Source organism: Mustela lutreola, chromosome X (genome assembly GCF_030435805.1).
Source record: "Mustela lutreola isolate mMusLut2 chromosome X, mMusLut2.pri, whole genome shotgun sequence".
Lineage (NCBI taxonomy): Eukaryota > Metazoa > Chordata > Mammalia > Carnivora > Mustelidae > Mustela > Mustela lutreola.
The window spans coordinates 103397326-103416234 of NC_081308.1; the positions used below are offsets into that span (position 1 = coordinate 103397326).

Here is an 18909-nt window from a genome sequence, read left to right on the forward strand (position 1 = left end):
TGTATCTGTAAGGCTTTATTTAAATAAATAAATAGATGAGGCAAAATATGAATGAAATGGCATTTATAAATTCTGGGTAACAGATACATGTAGGTCTATTACATGATTCTCTGGACTTTTCTGTACTTTAATCACGAAAAAAAATTTAAAAGAAAACAGCAGTTTTCAAAATTACTCCAATTATCAGATGCCTAAAATTAAAACACTAAATCATTTCAAAAACAACAGTCCATTTAAGGAAACCATTTTAAATTCCAAATAGTTTCAAATATGTTATTTCATAGATGTTGGTCATTTAAAAAAAAAAAAACTGCATTCCTCGTTTAAAATAAAAACAAGGAGAGTAAGATGTTAATTTTAGAGTCCACTGTTTTTCCATTCAAATCTGTCCCATCTGTCCTTTTATCGCCACCCCTTGATCTCGGCCCTGGTCTTATCACCTCTCGGTTACTGCAGCAGCCCCTTAACGTGGGCATCTCTGCCTGCGGTCTCCTCACTTCCCAATGGATCCTACAGAACATTCTTTATAAACTACTGTCTCTGCTTCTGTTCTGTCATTCTCCTGCCTAAAAACCTAAAATGGTTCCCCAGTGCCTACGCCATCAAGCTAAATGCCTTTCCTTGGCTTCCAAGGCCTCCTATAATTTAGACCCGCTGCGCCCAGCCAACTTGATTCTCCTGCTACACACACAGCCTCTATTTTCATCAGGAAGCTTTCCAGCGACTGCTGCTCATACCATGCTTCCCCCTGCTGGAAAGCCTCTGCTCAAACTCCCTGCCTGACTCAGCTCGTCCTCCTCCAACACCCGCCGACCTCTCCTCTGGCTCGCCAGCAGGCGAGCAGATGACTGGTGAGGACACATTCAGACCACGCACTCTAGAACCACAGGCCCTCACAGATGGGCTCAGGAAGCATATGGCATCTGCAAGTTTACTCTGTACCCTGGGCGAGAGGGCCAGCAGGCTTCCCTCAAGTCCACCCCCGCCCCCCAACAAAACCCTGGAACAACAACAAATAATCACACTGATCCGGCGCGTTCTACTTTTGCCATCGAACTTGGAAAAACCATTTTGCTTTGTCTCCCCAACTTGTTTTACAGCTCCTTGAAGGTGAGGGGCAAACCACAGACTAGTTGGAAAGGACAATGCAGGGCGCAAAGCTAAATACACAAGTAAACCAGTAACAGACTCGCTCTAGTTAGCCTTTCGCAGGAGATTAGGAAAGAGAAAACTAGGACTGATTTCCAAGTCTCTGTCCTGTTGCCTCCCAAGTTTTGTATGAGCTCATTCACCTCTGGGTCCTGAAAATAGGATCTTTTGCTATCCATACCTCCAGTGAGTCATTTATCCCCAGGGCTTGCAACTAAAGACCATCTGCGTGTGTTTCTGGGGTTGAAAGGAAATACTATCTGTGAAAGCTACTTACAGACACCCTGTTGACCCAAATCTCAACAGAAGGGAAAGAAAGGAGAATTACAACCCCCGACTAAACTGAAATCTCCACTATCCATGCCCTCAAAATACTCAGTACAAAATAAAAAATCCAGTATGCATTTCAGTTCTAAGAGTGACAAGAACGCCTTATTTGCTAATGCTTTTCCGAGTTGGTCTGGATCTGATATTGTCTCCAAATAGCAACATTTTCCCTTTAATTAATCATTTACTTTTCAGTCCAAATCCTATCTAAATGGTAAAAAAAGAAAAAAAAAAGGATCTGAAGATGAAACATTTCTGCTGATCTCAGGTTACTGAACTTGTACAGATTTAAAATCTCTATGGGGTGGGGGGGCTGTGTGGCGCAGTCATTAAGCGTCTGCCTTGGGCTCAGGTCGTTACCCCAGGGTCCTGGGATCCAGCCCGCCATCCCCCATCCGGCTCTCTACTCAGCTGGAAGCCTGCTTCTCCCTCTCCCACTCTCCCCCTGCTTGTGTTCCCTCTCTCGCTGCCTCTCTCAAATAAATAAAATCTTTAAATAAAAAAATAAAAAATATCTATCCCTAAAGGGTTTTCTCACTCATTCAGCATTTGTCGATGACCCACTACTGAATGAAATAAGTAAAAAGAGTAAAGCCCACAAATGCTGCAGCTTAACAGACTTTGGTTCGAACACCAGCTCACCACTTACAAGCTGTGTGACCTCGGGGCAAGTCACTTAATCTCATCAAGACTGACTCCCTTTACCTATAAAGCTGAGATAATTTCTACTTCCCAGGCTTGCTGTCATGGGACTGAAACTCAGCTAGTCACACACTTAGGGTACTCCGTGGTACAAAGTAAACTCAAAGAGGGACAGCAAATTACCATCACCATGTCGAACACTGCCATACATGGGTGGTGGGGACACAAAGACATGAACTTTCTGTTCTAGTTAGGAAGACACACGTGTGTGCAGATGATTTTTAAAAATTATTTACATTTGTACGATTTTCTAAATGTGTATATAGATACATACACACACACTTTTTTAAAAGATTTATTTGAGAGCGAGCAAGCATGAGCAGGGTGAGGGGCAAAGGGAGAAGCAGACTCCCCGCTGAACGAGGAGCCCGATGCGGGGCTTGATCCCAGGACTTTGGGACTATGACCTGAACCAAAGGCAGACTGCTCAACCCACTGAGCCACCCAAGCGCCCTACATTTGTATTACTATAAGCAAAAGAGGGGCGCTGTGTGGTGCAGTCCGTTAACTGTCTGACTCGGTTTCAGCTCACATCGTGATTTCAGGGTCATGAGATCAAGCCCCGTATCAGAGTCTAACTGGGTGTTTCTCTCTTTCCCTCTGCCTCTCCCCCACCCCGCACATTTTCTCTCTCAAAGATTTAAAAAAAAAAAAAAGAGCAAAAAAGCATAACACAAATCTAATTCATAAGCTTACCTTTATCTTTAGCATCGGGAAAAGTCGCCTTATCACTAGTATTGTAGGAAAACGAGATGCTGTCAATTGAGTAAGTAGACTCTTCCTTGGTAAAATTCACAGTCCAGGAAAAACCAGATCCAAACTGCACCACTATTTTGGGATTGTTCTGATCATCCCCACAAACACTTCCATTATATGATGCAGTGCTGAAGTCGGAAATGGTTACAGTTTTCTAAAAGAAAAAGGAGTGCGGGGGTAAGGAGGAAACAGGCAGTACCGAGCACCAGGCATCTGTAGAGGACGCGCCAATTGGGTCTCTGTCACCGGCCCCCGCCTCTCGCCCCCCACAGCCAGGCTGCCCTCCACCTGCCCCATTGTGTAAACCAGTCTCAGATTCTTCACCTACATCCCAGTCCTCTGGACAAATTCATGTATGTCAGAAAGGAAAAAGGAAAAATTGGCCTGAACGTCTGCTCTTGATTCAAAAAAAAAAATTAGGTCATAAGCAGGCAGGACCTTAACTGAAAAAAAATAGGAAGGCAAAAGGATTGAGAGGCTACCCCTCAAAGGAGATTTTAATAGCAAACTATTAAACTGGGAAAGCTTTGATGTGTACATGTTAAGTGTTACAGATGTAGTCAGACCTCAACGCCACAGTCTTTGGATCATTTGCCCTTAATCAGCTGCAAAAAGAACTCCAAAGAACCCGGGAAATAAAATATTCCTTCCAACACTAAACAGAACACCTTCAAGTATCTACTTTTTTTTTTTTAAGAAACCAACAGAATTTAAATGTTAAGTCAGTTAACATATGCAATCTTATCTACGTGAATATATACAAAGGATAAAGGGTAGAACTGAGTTCCTACTGTAAAACCCAAAGAAAAAGAAAAGCACTTACGTAAGTTTTGTTTGTAGTCTCATAGCGTATTGTGAAATTCATCTGCCATTTTGCAAAAAGGCAAACGGCTTTTTCTGAGTCTGTCACATTAAATTCCAATGCATAAGATGAGACCGCTCCTAGATTAGAAAGAATCAGACTGTAAAATTGTACGACCACAACATACCTAAAGGAAAAAGCTCTATCCACCACTCAAGTTCAACCAGCTCTAAAATGAAACAAAAGACTCTGAACATATATAGCATCTTGGTAATGGTTTTTCTTTGTATTTTTAGCAGAATCCTATTGATAAAGTCAGCATCACCCGTTCCAGAAGGGTTACTTGACCTAGGATGCTTAGGTCATGGCACAGACTGGTGACATTTGCCTTTTGCCTCCTAACAGTCATATATACACATTCATCTGTGTCTTGCTAGCTTTGCTGTCAGGACTTTTGTTTTTAAGGCAAATGAACTTAAAGGGAAAGGCTCAGGAGGGGTGTTAAACTGTCCCTCTCCTTTGCAACAAGGATAGAACTAGAGGGTCTTATGCTAAGTGATGTAAGTCAGAGAAAGTCAAATACCATATAATCTGCTCAGATATAGAATATAAAAAATAAAACAGATAAACATAGGGGAAGGGAGGGGAAAATAAATAAGACATAGTCAAAGAGGGAGACAAACCGTAAGAGACTCTTAACCGTAAGAGACTCTTAACTGTAGCAAACAAACGAGGTTGCTGGAGGGGAGATGAGTGGAGGGATGGGGTATTGGGGTGATGGGCATGAAAGGGGGCCCCTGATGGAATGAGCACGGGGTGTGACATGCAACTGACGACCCCCTAAACTCTACCCCTAAAACTAGTAAGACACTATGTTAACTGACTGATTTTAAATAAAAACAAACAGGGACGCCTGGGTGGCTCAGTTGGTTAAGCCGCTGCCTTCAGCTCAGGGTCCTGGGATCGAGTCCCCAGGTGGGCTCCTTGATCGGCAGGGAGCTTGCTTCTCTTGCCGTCTCTGTCTGCCACTCTGCCTGCTTGTGTATACTATCTCTCTGACAAATAAATAAATAAAATATTCTAAAAAAATAAAAAGTAAAAACAAACAAACAAAAACAAAACAACCCTGTCTCCCTCAAACCAGCCAATGGAACTTTCTCTGTCAAAATAATGATAGACCGGATGTTCTATGGTCTTGTTGCTTTCAATCCTGCCGAAAGCTATGTGACCTATGACACCAGATATCTTGGCAAACTATTTTACTCTGATAGGAAGGTGTGCGAGAGCCTTGTAAGCAGGTGTACCATGTGACCAAAAGAACAGAGTTTCAAAGGTTGTTAGGTCTAAACGCAAAAGGTTAATTTTTTATAAATGTAACACTCATCACTTTGTTTTATTTTAAAAATCCAATCGATTAGGAAGGCTGACGAATCTTTTGATACAGACTCAAAGACATTTCCCATGTTTGGAACCTGCAACCTCTTTTGGCAGAGAAACCCTACAGGGTCAAAAGCCTTGGGACTTTTGAGCTCACGTGGCTCTGATCTACACCAGGATACTCGCAGGGACATTACCTGTTAAGCTAAAGCGCCCAAGGACTCAAAATGCTATGTGCCAGCAAACACGCCAGCGGCCTAAGTGACTGACAACCACGTAAGGGTTTTCTGCACGGTCTCCCACATTACCCAAGGGGTGAGCTGTTTCCTGTTAAGACACTTGCGTATCCTTTAATGATACCTGAGCAATGCGGCGTCATCTACAAGCAGGGACATGTTGCGGACTACAGAGCAGAAAGTCCTAAGAGGAATACCAAGAAGGCGCGCCTCAGCAACGCCTTTCAAGTTGTACACAAAGGCCGACCGTGGGGATGCACCAGAGACTAGGCTGCCTTGCCAGCCCGAATATTATGCTAAAGCTTGTGGTTGCTGAGTGCCTAAATGTATTGGTTAAGGCTAGAAAAGACCTCCGAGAGAGGCCTAAGTAGGTTTCATGCCATTCTTTTCTAAGTAAGGTATGGTATGGAGGAGCTGTCAGCCCTGACCCCAGGCTACCCAGGAGTGGGGCTGAGGACTCTGGCTTCTAATGCTGCCTATCAAATGGAGGCCTGCTTTTTTATAGGCTGCTCTCTGCACCTCATTTCAAGTGCCCCAGCTTTAACATAAACTCCTGTAGTCAAAGGATTCAAATCAGCTGGAAATAACCAAGAAAAGCCTCACATTCACTTTCCATACTAATCATTTACATTTCAAACTAATCATTTACTTTCCGAAGATATTAAAGTGACGGAAAGAAAATGGCAGAAGATGGTTAAGAACCCCACGGTGCCCATGTGGACCTCAAACTTCATGAAGCAGAAGGCACAAGTCAGCTGTGGTTCCAATGTACCACTACAGTAAAGTCAAGACAGTCTAGCTGCTGACCTGAAAATGAGAACTGAGAAAGGCCCTGAGGACTCCAGCACTTTCTGTTCTGGTGCCTTCGCTGCCTTTCTCCCAGTGAGAGCTACTCCTTTCACAGAGCTTCACCACTCTCTCCCCTCTGCCTCTCCCAACCGCACTGGAAACCACTTTCACTCAGTATCTATCACCTCACACTCAACGATTCCAAAACTGAAAGTCACTCTTCTGCTTCTTCTAAGCTGGTCCCCTTCTCAGCCTCTCTAGTTCTCAAGGAGAGATGGGACCCAGTAGAGTCATTCAGGCACAGAAGTTTGGGAATAGCTTCTATTTCATTCCCTTCCTGAAGTCCTAACCAGGTTTTTTCCCCCTTCAAATCCTCTCTTAAATCCAACCTTGCTTGGCCTTTTCTTTCTACTCCCAATGCACTGCCCCACCCCTACATTACTACAGATGCCTCCCAGCTGTCCCTAGAAATGCTTCCTGATTAATGGTCCTTAAATACCTCTTCCTTTCTGGACACTTGTTCAGAAACTTTTACTAGCTCCCAAGCTCCCATATTAAATTTAAATCCCTCCACCTGACTTTCAAAGTAATCCTTAATCTCATCCCACCCTATTCCTTCAACTTCTCTCAAACCACTTTCCCAGAACACACCCTTTAATCCGGTTAAACTTGTCCCGCAGGACCCAAACAACCATGCTTTACTCAATTTCTACCCCTAGGCTTCGACTGTCCCTACCATTTGAAATTTACAATTTTTCTACTGACCTCAGTGTTCAGTTCAGGAAGGATATCCCTCTCCGTCTGGCTACCCCCAAATACAAAACCCCCCTCGCTCGACACTGCCTCTTCCTAATCATTTCTGGTCAGTATCACCACCCACTCTAAGAGCTGAAAATGCCAGATACTCGCCGGCCCGTCCTGGCCTCCCTGGCGGCAAGGATGGGCACTTGGGCTCGGCTCTGCCTGACAGAGGCATCCACCCCAGATTTCAGATAGGAGGGCGGTGGAATCAGAGCCACGAATGGAACTGTCTCCCTCGGGCGGAAGCTGCCACCACAGGCAGGATCTAGGCGGGACAGCCGGTTCAGGCTTGGCGCCGCTCGGTGGTGCGATTTGGGAACCTCAACCAGGCTTCAAGATACACAGGCAGGAGCTCTGGCGATTCCGACTTACCTGATACACGTCTTTTCATCAAGTGAAACTGTACCAATGTGCAACATACACATAGAAGAGTGCACACTGCAACACACGAAAGCAAAAAGCGCACTAACACGAAGCAGACAGCTCCAAGAATTTTCGCTAACTGAATCCACTTGTGTCGAGAAACAGAACATTCCAAGAGCCCCGAAAGCCCCTGCTGTGCTCCCTTCCAGGTACCTTTTTCCCCCTCCCAAGGGTATCCACTACCCTGACTTATAACTGTATTAGATTCATTCTGCCTGTTTTTCAACTTGCTATCAGTGGAATCATTCACTGTGTTCTTCTGAGTCTGGATTCTTCGACCGCGCCTAATGTCCGTGCTGTTCACCCAGGCTGCGTGTAACTGCAGTCTGTCCCTGCTCACTCTGTATGTGTAGCTTTCTGTTCCTGGGCAAACACTCCCCTGCTGAGGGATGACAGATCGCAGATGGCACATGGTTTGGTTTCCAGTTTGGCCTTACCACAGGGGGACACGTTGGCGAACACACATGCACGTGTACCTGCTGGGTGTATATCTAGGGATGAAATGGTGGGACTCAAGCCTACACATATGCCCTGGTATCTTTTTAATAAACTCCTTTTCTGCTTAGAATCGATCAGATTTTATTCCTGGTGCTTACAATGAAGAACCTGGACTGGGGCGCCTGGGTGGCTCAGTCGGCTGGGTGTCTGCCTTGGGCTCAGGCCATGATCAGTTTCCTGGGATGGAGCCCCCGCGTCAGGCACCCTGCTCAGCCGGCTTCTCCCTCTCCCTCTGCCTGCCGCTCTGCCTATTTCTGCTCTTCCTCTGTCTGTCAAATAAAAAAAAATCCTAACAACAACAACAAAAAAGAACCTGGACAGATTAAGCTACCCATTTTTCTCCACCATCTCCTTAACTGTAAAAGCCTCAAGAATCGTACATGGTGTATACCCCGACCTTTCTGTATATTTTATACTATCCTGAATAGTTCAGTTATTTTATGCCTGTAAATCCTAACCCCTATATTGTCACAGGCACTGCCTTAAAACAGCAGTTTTCAACTATAACTTCACAACAAACTGATGTGTCATGGTAAATTATAGTATACAGCAGGTAATTTGTTAATAAAAAAAAAGGACCTCAGTCTGTGAATGGATGATATATATGGATTTAAGATTCCCTTTTGATAATGTCTCCACCACTCATTTGAATTCCAATATTCTCCCTTCCCAGCAGAAGATCTAATCTATGCCGCTGCTCCTTGGAGCGTGCCCCTTAGATGAAGGTCATCCATAAGGAGGCCAAGGTCGGGGAGACCGTGTCTATCACTCTCCCTCCATTTTCTATCATTCCTAATAGTGTGGAATATGTAATAGTTTCTCAGTAAATCCTGGTTGATCATATCAAGATAAAAATACTCTGCAATAAGGACCTGAAATATAGTTTAATTACAAAAAGGCCCGTGTTTCAGCTCTTCCAAATCATGAACCTAACCTACCTGGCTTCTAGATACTCCCTCAACCCCCAAGCCAAGTTTTCTCCTCAATAAGTTGTGACATGAATTTCAAGCTTGGAAACATCCATTTCCTATAAGGCAAATTCATAGTTGAAACATTTGCACTTTGCTAAAAATGTCTCCAGGCAAACCATTTCTATCCTTGTTGCTGTCTTTGATTTTAGCACAGCTAAACCACTTCTGTTTAAGTCTTTATGACACTAAAAAAAAAAAAAAAAACAAACCCACAGCTGTGTCAACTATACTCAAATTTTTTTAAAAAACAAATTAATTAAATTTAGTTAAATAATGTTTTTTATAAGAAACCCCACACCGCTGACTATATCCTTGAGTGTGTAATTACAGAGCTGGGAGTTCATTCTCCACAAAGAAAAAGGTATGCCTCACAATCAACTTTGTCAAATTTAAATATCCTCTCAATCTTATTTCCAGAGAGTTCATTTATAGGTCCTTTTAGAACTCATTAACTTTTCTCGCCAAGCATGAGATGCTGCAAAAAGTGGCTAGGTTTTTACAAATCTGACCCGAAGTGTAGTTGAAAAATAGACATTTGCAAACAAAGGGAGGGGGTGGGGTGAGAACATAATAGCAGTGGTAAAACAAAACCAATAAAAGACAATGATCTAAAGAGCCAATATAATGAGGCGATCAAGCGCCCCATCCCTGGCACTGAAAAGCCAGAATTCAAATCCAGTCACAGTCCAATTTACTAGCTGTGAGACTCTAGGCAAGTTATCCTCCCTAAGAATCGGAGCATTTCTCGAACAGGTTCTTCGAAAGCATGCAAGCCCTTCAGAGCTAAGCCAAGCACGTTGGATACTCCCGCTTACAAGCTTCCCTTCTAGTAAATATAAAGGAATATAAAGGAATCCTTCCCAAATTTTAGTTCTAAACATACTTTCATCATATTAACTTATGAACTTCTGAACTCAAACTCATCAGCTCAGAATGATGCTGGGCAAAGGGTCTTAAAAAAAAAAGACATAGGCACACAGTACTTATTTATTCCTTCTTTGCTGTTCCCGGGTTTAATAAATCTGATTAACTGTTCCTCATTTACAAGTCCTCACTGATGCTTCCTAATATAGGTACAACTACCCATTCCGTTGCTGATACTCCCGACTTCTGGTAAATCTCTTTTAAAAAGAAAAGTAATGAAATGATTTTAAGCTCCAAAATAATTTATTTTTAAGATCAGACAGTGGATAAGGAAGGAAGATTCAACACTATTAAACTCATGGAAAATGCTTATTGCTGAGTGAGTGGTGCTTGGCAGACCTCCAGAATTCTTCTGCAATGCACAGCAAGACACCACCAAGTACTCCTAAAGCACACTTTCGGATCGCAGGCGATCTCTGATCACTTTAATATGAAATCATAATCAGAATGCTTTTGTCACTGCAGGAGAAGAGCAGACTTCCTGCACCAAGGATCACTTGAGTCAGCCACAGTGCTATGAAATAATTGTCAATTGCAAATTCCACTCAAGGACATAGGAGAAGAAAGCCTCACTCCTGGGAAACATGTGAACATATTTGAATATAATCCTATCAGATGTGATAACCGATAACCAATGACTAATGGACAAATAATAAGCCTGTCCTTCCGAGTATCTCTATTATAGCTAAAAACAATTTTAGCAGAACCTTGAAATCAAAGTTACCAGTTTAACGAAATGTGGTTAAGGTTAGAGAGCGATCGCCCGCTTACCTTCTTCTCTCATATCACCTCCAAAACAGGAGAGACTGGTTCTTTGTGAAAACCTTATTCCCCCTCCTACCAAGGACTTCATACTTCTCCCTGTTAACTGTGCCTCTTATGGAGGTACAGCTGAAGGGGTATGAGTAAGATACTAGCATTCCCTATGGGATCACACATCAGTGAAACGGTTTATAATTATCTGCACTGCTCAGCACGGATCTTGAAGTTCTCAACCCAAAGACATAAAAAACACTTCTTGCAAAACAAAATTTAAGGTTCACAGAAGAAACAAGCTGGTCTGAGAGTCCTATTCCCAGTGCCCACCACTGAAGAGCCTCCATAAAAATCTTCTAAGGGTTGGGACGCCTAGGTGGCTCAGTTGGTTGGACGATTGCTTTTGGCTCAGGTCATGATCCCGGAGTCCCAGGATCGAGCCCCGCATTGGGCTCCCAGCTCCACGGGGAGTCTGCTTCTCCCTCTGACCTTCTCCTCGCTCATGCTCTCTCTCACTGCCTCTCTTTCAAATAAATAAATAAAATCCTTTAAAAAAAATCTACTGAGGGTTAAAACCATGTACCAGGCACTCTGCTAAGTAGGCAATGGGAAGTCACCGTGCCTAAGCTAGTCTTGGCTCTTAGAGACTAATGCCTTGGGGGAGACTTGACTGGCACTGGGATTTTTAAAAGAGTGGAAAACAGACCAGCCTAATAACCTTAAGAGCTTGGGAATGGCCAGATTTATTCTTTCCTATTCCTCCAGATGGTCACCTGGCCGGCCTCCCTGCAACACTCAGGTCTCTGCTCACGTGGCCTTCGATAGATCACTGTTTCTGGGAGGGAGAGCCTCCTCCTACCAGTGAGGTCCACACTCTGGAGATTTCTATGAGGTTTCTCCCACCCAGAAAACATCAACCTCGTAAAAACCAGAAGTCAAACTAGTTGTAAAAAAACAGTAACTACTGAAGAATTCTGAATCTCTGGTGCCACAAAGAAAAAATACTTAGACAACGATGCTAGGAAATGATTTTTAGCCACTCCTCTCTTTATGATGCATCCTAGAGATTTTCTTCAGGAAACTCCTAGAGCTTTTCTACAAAATGTTCTCTCGTCAGTTGTAAGTCGTTCAAATAAAGAGCATAACTTAATCTCTGTGGAAAGGACCGGTAACACATAACCCCTAAGAACTCCTAAGAACTCTTTTCTGTACTGGCTCTAAAGCAGCTATTTTTTTAAAAAGTTTCCGTGGAGCTGGGATAGTTACAAAGTGAAACTGGTAGAGATTGAGCAAATTCAGGACAGATCCCCCTTCAATGGTAGCCCAGAAGAGCAAGATTCGCAACAGGTACTTTATAAATATTTACTGAGTTCTTAAAAACCTACTCTGGGTATCCACTGTGATGGATGCAAAACCCACCAAGCAACTCAAGTTGGGCTCAAGTCTTAAGGGAGAGAGCCACATGGAAGGAGTCTGAGCTCCACTGAACCAGCAGATGCCAGAAAAAGCAGCTGTATGGAAGAGATTATTTCTTTTTTTTAAAGATTTTATTTATTTGACAGAGAGAGATCACAAGTAGGCAGAGAGGCAGGCAGAGAGAGAGAGGGAAGCAGGCTCCCTGCCCAGCAGAGAGCCTGACAGGGAGCCTGATGTGGGTGGGACTCGATCCCAGGACCCTGGGATCATGACCTAAGCCCAAGGTAGAGGTTTAACCCACTGAGCCACCCAGGTGCCCTGGAAGAGATAATTTCAATTTTATCCTGCTATCATCTGAAAAATCTAATCTAGGTACATTATGAACTTTTTACTCCACCAAACCCTGTTCTAAACCTGGAAGTGGAGGAAATCAATTTTGGAAATCTTCCAAGAAGATGAATCTAGTTAGTCCCAGATCAATAAACGGCAAACTAGCAGATAGCTGACGGATTCTTTCATGTGCTTCTTTTTGCCTGTTTATTTTCTGCCATGAGCAAGCATTGCTTTTGTAAAAACAAAACAAAAAAGCTTTCATTAAAAAAAGAAAGAAAGACACACACAAAAAAACCTAATGACACGAAAGCCAACAAGTAGGACAACTATTATTTTTTTTTCACTTTCTCTAAACAATAACCATGTTGTGTTTGTGCAGATTCAACTGGCAGGGAAGTACTGATTAACAGATGCCTGGGTCAGATGTGTTCTAGCCACTGATAAGGTGCTTTTCGTTGTAAACAATCCTCTCTTAGGGTCACTGGCCCCTCACTAAGTGCTTCATGGCAGTGTCAGAGCTTCGAGTTATGTTTGAGCAAAGTCTCCCTGGCCCCCTTTCAGAAGAGCTATGGAGGTGGTCTTCTGTGCTATGTGGACAGCGGCACTGGATCCGAGACTCTGAAACATGTGGTATCAGGACCCCTTCCTCACTTACCCACTGAGGACTTCAAAGAGCTTTGGTTCATGTGCATTCTGTCTACTGGTATTTACAAAGTTTGAAATTAAAAATGGTAAGTGAATGAAACACAACATCAGAGCCATCAGTGCTGATGTCATTCCACATCATGAAGCCTCTGGAAAACTCCACTGTACACGGGTGAGACTGTGAGTGAAAACGACAAATAACTTCTTGGTGTTCTTTCAGAAGTAAGTTTTCATCTGACAAGCACCGTCTCCCAAAGTTCTCTGAGAACCACTAGGTGAGATCACCAAGAACCCTTCCCGCACAGTCACTTTGGAGCAAGACTGCTCAACTTTAGCACTACTGACGTTCTGAAGTGGGTAATTCTTTTTGGGGGTGGAGGGAGCCCTATGCTGAGCACTGTAGGATGCTTAGTAGCATGCCTACCCTCTACCCATCAGATGCCATACGTAATCCCCTGATGGGACAACCAAAGATGTCTCCAGATATTGCCAAATGTCCCCTGTTTGAGAATCCACTATTTCAGGGTGCTGATTTTATTCTACCGATATACGAACTGCAGAATGCACACCTCTCATGCCTTCTCAGACCCCAAATAGCTCTATTTCCTCGCCACTCCCATCTGGGTCTGTCCTTTGGGTTTATTTGGTCACAAACAGCATGTCAGTGGAGAGCAACAAGCACAGGATGAACCAGGTCAGGAAGAGACATTCTGGTCAAAGTTCACCTTTCAGGCATTAAAGCCCTGGGGACCCAGTGATCTTTGGGCAAGGGCGGGTAAAATACAAATCAGCGAACATTCATCCAGCCATTCTTATGACTGGATAACAACCCAGTCTTTGGCAAGTTACCTATCTTCCTCCTCCAAAAAATGAAATAAAAGGCCAGTTGTGCCACTGAGAAGAAAAAGGGCTTCTGAAGGCAGAAGGCACTCAGATACACCACCCGCAAACCTCACATCTGGGAGATCCTCCCAACCAAAATACCTGCAAACTTTTTTTTTTTTTTTTTAAGGCTTTAAGTTGTTGTTTTTAATCAGGATCTGGCTGGGAGGAAATAGCAAAACTGACATGAAACCGACATCCTCAACACCTCCAAGTCAGATCTTCGCTCCCCATCAAAGTTCCCCCTCTTCCTTTTAGTCTCCAGAGGTTCAGTCCGAGTTTTTCCCCCTCGAAATTGCCCCGGGCCACCTTAGATCCCTACCCCTCAAAACTCCAACTAACAAACTAAAATCCAGCATCTCCTTCCTCGTCTCTTTATTCACCCTTTCTCCACGGCCTCAAATTCCCACCCACAAACCGCCCCCCTAGCCCTGTCGCTGTCCCCCCGACTCTACTGTCATATCTACCCATACCCTTTCCCTTCCCCCAAGCTTCTTCGTGTAGGCGACAATCTCGTCCCTCCCCAATTTTCGCTCTCATCCCACAGTTGTCCACCATCTTCAAAACTCTTCTCTGGTTCTAAGATCTTAACCAGGACTCTCCTAATGGTCTCGGCCACCCCAGAATCAATTGCATATACGTCCGCTCTCCACTCCTCAGTATCTTCCCCAAGTTACTCTTCCGAACCCAGGTCGGCTCCACGCCTCGCTCTTCCCCACCTACTCCCTCAGCGCCCACCCCCCCCCCTTACTTGCCCCTTCTCTCTCTCACGGGCCCTTCTTCCCTGCCATCCCTCGGTCGGTCAGGCCTTCTCTAGGTCACAGCTCGCTTCCTCGGGCCAAGCGCCACCGCCCAGTGTCAGCTGCTCAGCCTCTCACCCCCGCCCTGCCCCGGACCAGTCTTTCAGGTTGTGGCCTTTGAACTGGGCTCCCCGGGCCCCGGCTGAGGGACACAGCAGAAGGGCCCGACAACTCACCCAGGACGAGGCAGAGCAGAACGAGCCCAGTGCCCGGAACCGGGGAGAGGCGGAAGCACACCATGATTCCGCAAAGCAGGCGGCGGCTGGTCGGAGTAGAGGTGGCGGCGGCGACGGCAACAGCAGCAGCGACACCAGGGAAAAGGCTTGCCGGAATCCAGCCGAGAGAACCGCAGACCACCGACCACAGCACTGCCAACGCCAGGACTCGGCGCTTGAGCGCGGGTCATAAGACTAGGGGCGGGCCTTTTCCTTGCGTTTAGCCAATCTCCGCGCTGGAAAGCGGCAAGAGGGGTGGTGATGTAGGGGCAGGTGGGCGGGGCGACCACGCCCTGGCTTTTTGGTTCACAACCATTCTTCTGCGCCTAAGAGATACATGCGGTCGGGCTTTTTCTAAGGCTTAAGAAAGAGGATGAACTTTTCGTGGTGTAGGTAGTGGAGTTCATTTCAGTTCCAACCCCTTGAGGAGGAAGAGAATGATTTTGTTGAATTAAAAAGGTTGCTAAGCATCACAACGTAATATATATAAAAGTAATACACAATTATTTCAGGAACACTGTTGTTATCCCTGCAGTTCATGTGATTAGATGGATAAGGGAGCTGGGGGTAGGCGTGGTGGCGGACTTCCCGACCAAGACGCAGCCTTGAAGATTGCCTAGTTACAATGCCCTGTTTTCGCAGATGGAGGAATTGAACTCAGAAAGAAGAAGAATCTTCTTTAAATACAAGAAAGAAAATAGGAAAGAGAGAAGTAAGATAGGAGGATAAAGGGGGGAAAAAAAAGATCATCCATATTTCCACTACCCAGAGAGATGGTTATCTATCTATCCTTCCAGTTGTTTTTCCACATTTCCACATGGGAATATATTCTTTAATGAGTTTGTACTAAACATACTATTTGGTACACTTGACAAGTGAGCAGATGAAAACTAAAATAGTCAATAAAGGAAAGCATTCAAAAACTACTAAAAAAATCTCAAGTTGAGATAAATCACTAATTCTCAAATGTGAGTGTCCAAAAGAGCCATCTAGGGAGTTTTAATATCATATAGACTCCTATACCTCATTCACAGAGATTCTGAAACAGTAGGTCTCTGGCTGCTCTTGGAATCTGCTTTTTTTTTTTTTTTAAGATTTTATTTATTTATTTGACAGAGAGAAATCACAAGTAGATGGAGAGGCAGGCAGAGAGAGGGTGGGGGAAGCAGGCCCCTGCTGAGCAGAGAGCCCGATGCGGGACTCGATCCCAGGACCCTGAGATCATGACCTGAGCCGAAGGTAGCGGCTTAACCCACTGAGCCACCCAGGTGCCCCTGGAATCTGCTTTTTGAACAAACACCCCAGGTGGTTCTCATTTCTATGGTTCCTGGACTACACTTTGAGAAACACTAAAAAATCGAGCCCCAAAAGCATCCGATCCAAGAGATCTTAATCTGGTGTCAATGGATCTGTGAATCTCCAGACATTACTTGCAACATTTATGTATGTGTATATTTCAGGGGAAGAAGTATATTTCAGGTCTCAAGTGGGACCTGTAAGTCCTCACCCTAACACACACCCCTGCTCAAAAATTAAGAGTTATTAATATGTCCTGCCACTTGCTTTAATATGGTTAATTCCTGAAAGTGCAAATACTTATTCACGAATGTCTTCTTCAAGGGTGCAACTGAGTCATGAGCAGCGGCTTGCTCTATGAGGAACTAATGTAGGCTACAGTATTAGGCAATGCTTTGAGCAAAGGAAGGTCATTTGACGGTCCTACCATCAATAAGACTTGAAAGGAGCCATGTCCTGGAGAATCCTTGATTGAGTGGAGTCCTTACAAGTTTCCCCACCCATTCTTACTGATGGACTCTGTCCCTTCTCCCTCAGCTGTAAATCATCTAACTACAATGTTCAGCGAAACCCCAAGTTCTAGAAGAAGACACAAAAAAGCATAGTGGAAAGAACATTGGATGGGCAATCAGAAGAGTCGGGGTGAGATACCATTTCCTGGCAGCATGACCTTGGGCAAATCACTTCATCTCTTTTAGTGTATGTGCTGCCAACGTGAGCACAAGTCACTTCATCTCTTTAACTTCTGTATTTTTACCCATAAAATAAAAGTGAGACCAGAGCAATTTCTTAATCCTGGCTGCATTGGAATAACTGGTGGAACCTTAAGTTGCCCCTTGGTCTCAGCCTTTGACTCTATTCGGATTCAGTTGGTAGGGAGTGGGGCCTGGGCATTGTTTTTTTTCTCAGAACTCCCAAGGTCAATGTTAATGGGCCAGAGATGATCTCTAAGGTGGTCCCAGCTAAGATTCTGTAAGAATAAATGTTCATTGTGTTCCTGGGTGGCTCAGTTGGTGGCGACTGCCTTTGGCTCAGGTCATGATCCTGGAGTCCTAGGATGGAGTTCCATATCGGGCTCCCTGCTGGACAGGGAGTCTGCTTCTCCTGCGGACCTCTCTCCTTTTATGCTCTCTCTCTCTCTCTCACTCACTCAAATAAATAATAAAATCTTAAAAAAAAAAAAAAAAGAATGGGGCGCCTGGGTGGCTCAGTGGGTTAAAGCCTCTGCCTTCGGCTTAGGTCATGATCCCAGGGTCCTGGGATCGAGCCCCGCGTTGGGCTCTCTGCTCAGCAGGGAGCCTGCTTCCTCCTCTCTCTCTCTGCCTACTTGTGATCTCTGTCTGTCAAATAAATAAATAAAATTTTTTTCTTTTTTCTTTTTCTTTTTTTTTTTTAAGATTTTTTTATTTCTTTGACAGAGAGAAATCACAAGTAGATGGAGAGGCAGGCAGAGAGAGAGAGAGAGGGAAGCAGGCTCCCTGCTGAGCAGAGAGCCCGATGCGGGACTCGATCCCAGGACCCAGAGATCATGACCTGAGCTGAAGGCAGTGGCTTAACCCACTGAGCCACCCAGGCGCCCTAAAATTTTTAAAAAAAAAATAAAAATAAATGTTCATTTACTGAAAATATAAGGAAACAGTGTCACAATTAGTCCAATGTCCGGTTTAATAAATCGTTGCCCTTAACTTTCTGCAGGTATCATCGAATAAAAAAATGGAAGACAGTGAGATCTAAACAGCCTTGTAAGCTAAACCTTCCCGTCACAACCTTTCCCCCTGACCAAAAATAAACATTAGTTCCCTGACTGGGACAGGAACCTCAGGGGACAGAAAAATGGGTTTTTTTTTTTGTTTGTTTTGGTTTTTTTTTTTTAAGATTTTATTTTTTTAAGAGAGAGAGCTCAAGTGAGTCCACAAGTAGGCAGAATGGCAGGCAGAGGGAGAGGGAGAAGCAGGCTCCCGCTGAGCCGGGAGCCCTTTGCAGGGCTCGATCCCAGGACCCTGGGATCATGACCTGAGCTGAAAGTAGACGCTTAGCTGACTGAGCCACCCAGGAAAATGTTTCTGGGGCGCCTGGGTGGCTCAGTGGGTTAAGCCGCTGCCTTCGGCTCAGGTCATGATCGCAGGGTCCTGGGATCGAGTCCCGCATCGGGCTCTCTGCTCAGCGGGGAGCCTGCTTCCTCCTCTCTCTCTCTCTGCCTACTTGTGATTTCTCTCTGTCAAATAAATAAATAAAATCTTTTAAAAAAAAAAAAGAAAAAAAGAAAATGTTTCTGAAGTAAGTAAATGGTGGGTGTGTTGTTAGAATGAATCAATTAAACATTCTCAAATCTTCGTTTGGTCTGAGCTTCCTTACTCACCACCATTTTGTATGAAACACTGAGAACCACTCCCTTTCATAGGCAGGGACCATGACCCCAGCCCAGCTGAAGGAGCTTAGCTTGTGTTTGGGACCAGCACCCATGTTTGAGAAACGCTGTGAGATCCCTCTGAGCTTCACATCTGGTGTCATGATTGTTGCTACTGCTGAATCCCGAGTGCTTTTATGAGCACTTCCTCTCCTACCACACCGCCTACTTCCCCAGTGTGCAGAAATCCTCAGCACACCCCTCCCACCCTCTACCCCCATAGGTAGTTCATGACTCTTTTTTTTTTTCAGTTTTTATTTATTTATTCGTTTAAGCAAGCTTTACATCGAACGTGGGGCTCGAACTCATGACCCTGAGATCAACGGCCGCACGCTTGACTGAGCCAGGCAGGTGCCCCTGTTTATGAGTGTTTTTAATTTATTTTTCAAGATTTTATTTATTCA

At 44.5% G+C, this 18909-nt stretch overlaps 1 protein-coding gene across 3 annotated transcripts in view; it reads right to left on the reverse strand.

The window, feature by feature from the left end:
• Positions 1-15002, reverse strand: part of LAMP2 (lysosomal associated membrane protein 2) — a 39211-nt gene extending 24209 nt beyond the window's left edge. For 2 of the 3 annotated variants that reach the window (XM_059156914.1, XM_059156915.1), the window contains exons 1-3: positions 14764-15001; positions 3758-3876; positions 2875-3088 (exon numbers count right to left, since the gene is read on the reverse strand). In XM_059156914.1, coding sequence (XP_059012897.1) covers positions 2875-3088; positions 3758-3876; positions 14764-14827 — 397 coding nt within the window. In that variant the 5' untranslated portion in view covers positions 14828-15001. Of the gene's footprint in view, positions 1-2874; positions 3089-3757; positions 3877-14763 lie in introns of all 3 variants that reach the window. The other variant, XM_059156913.1, reaches the window with a different exon arrangement.
• Positions 15003-18909: the final 3907 nt, after the last annotated feature.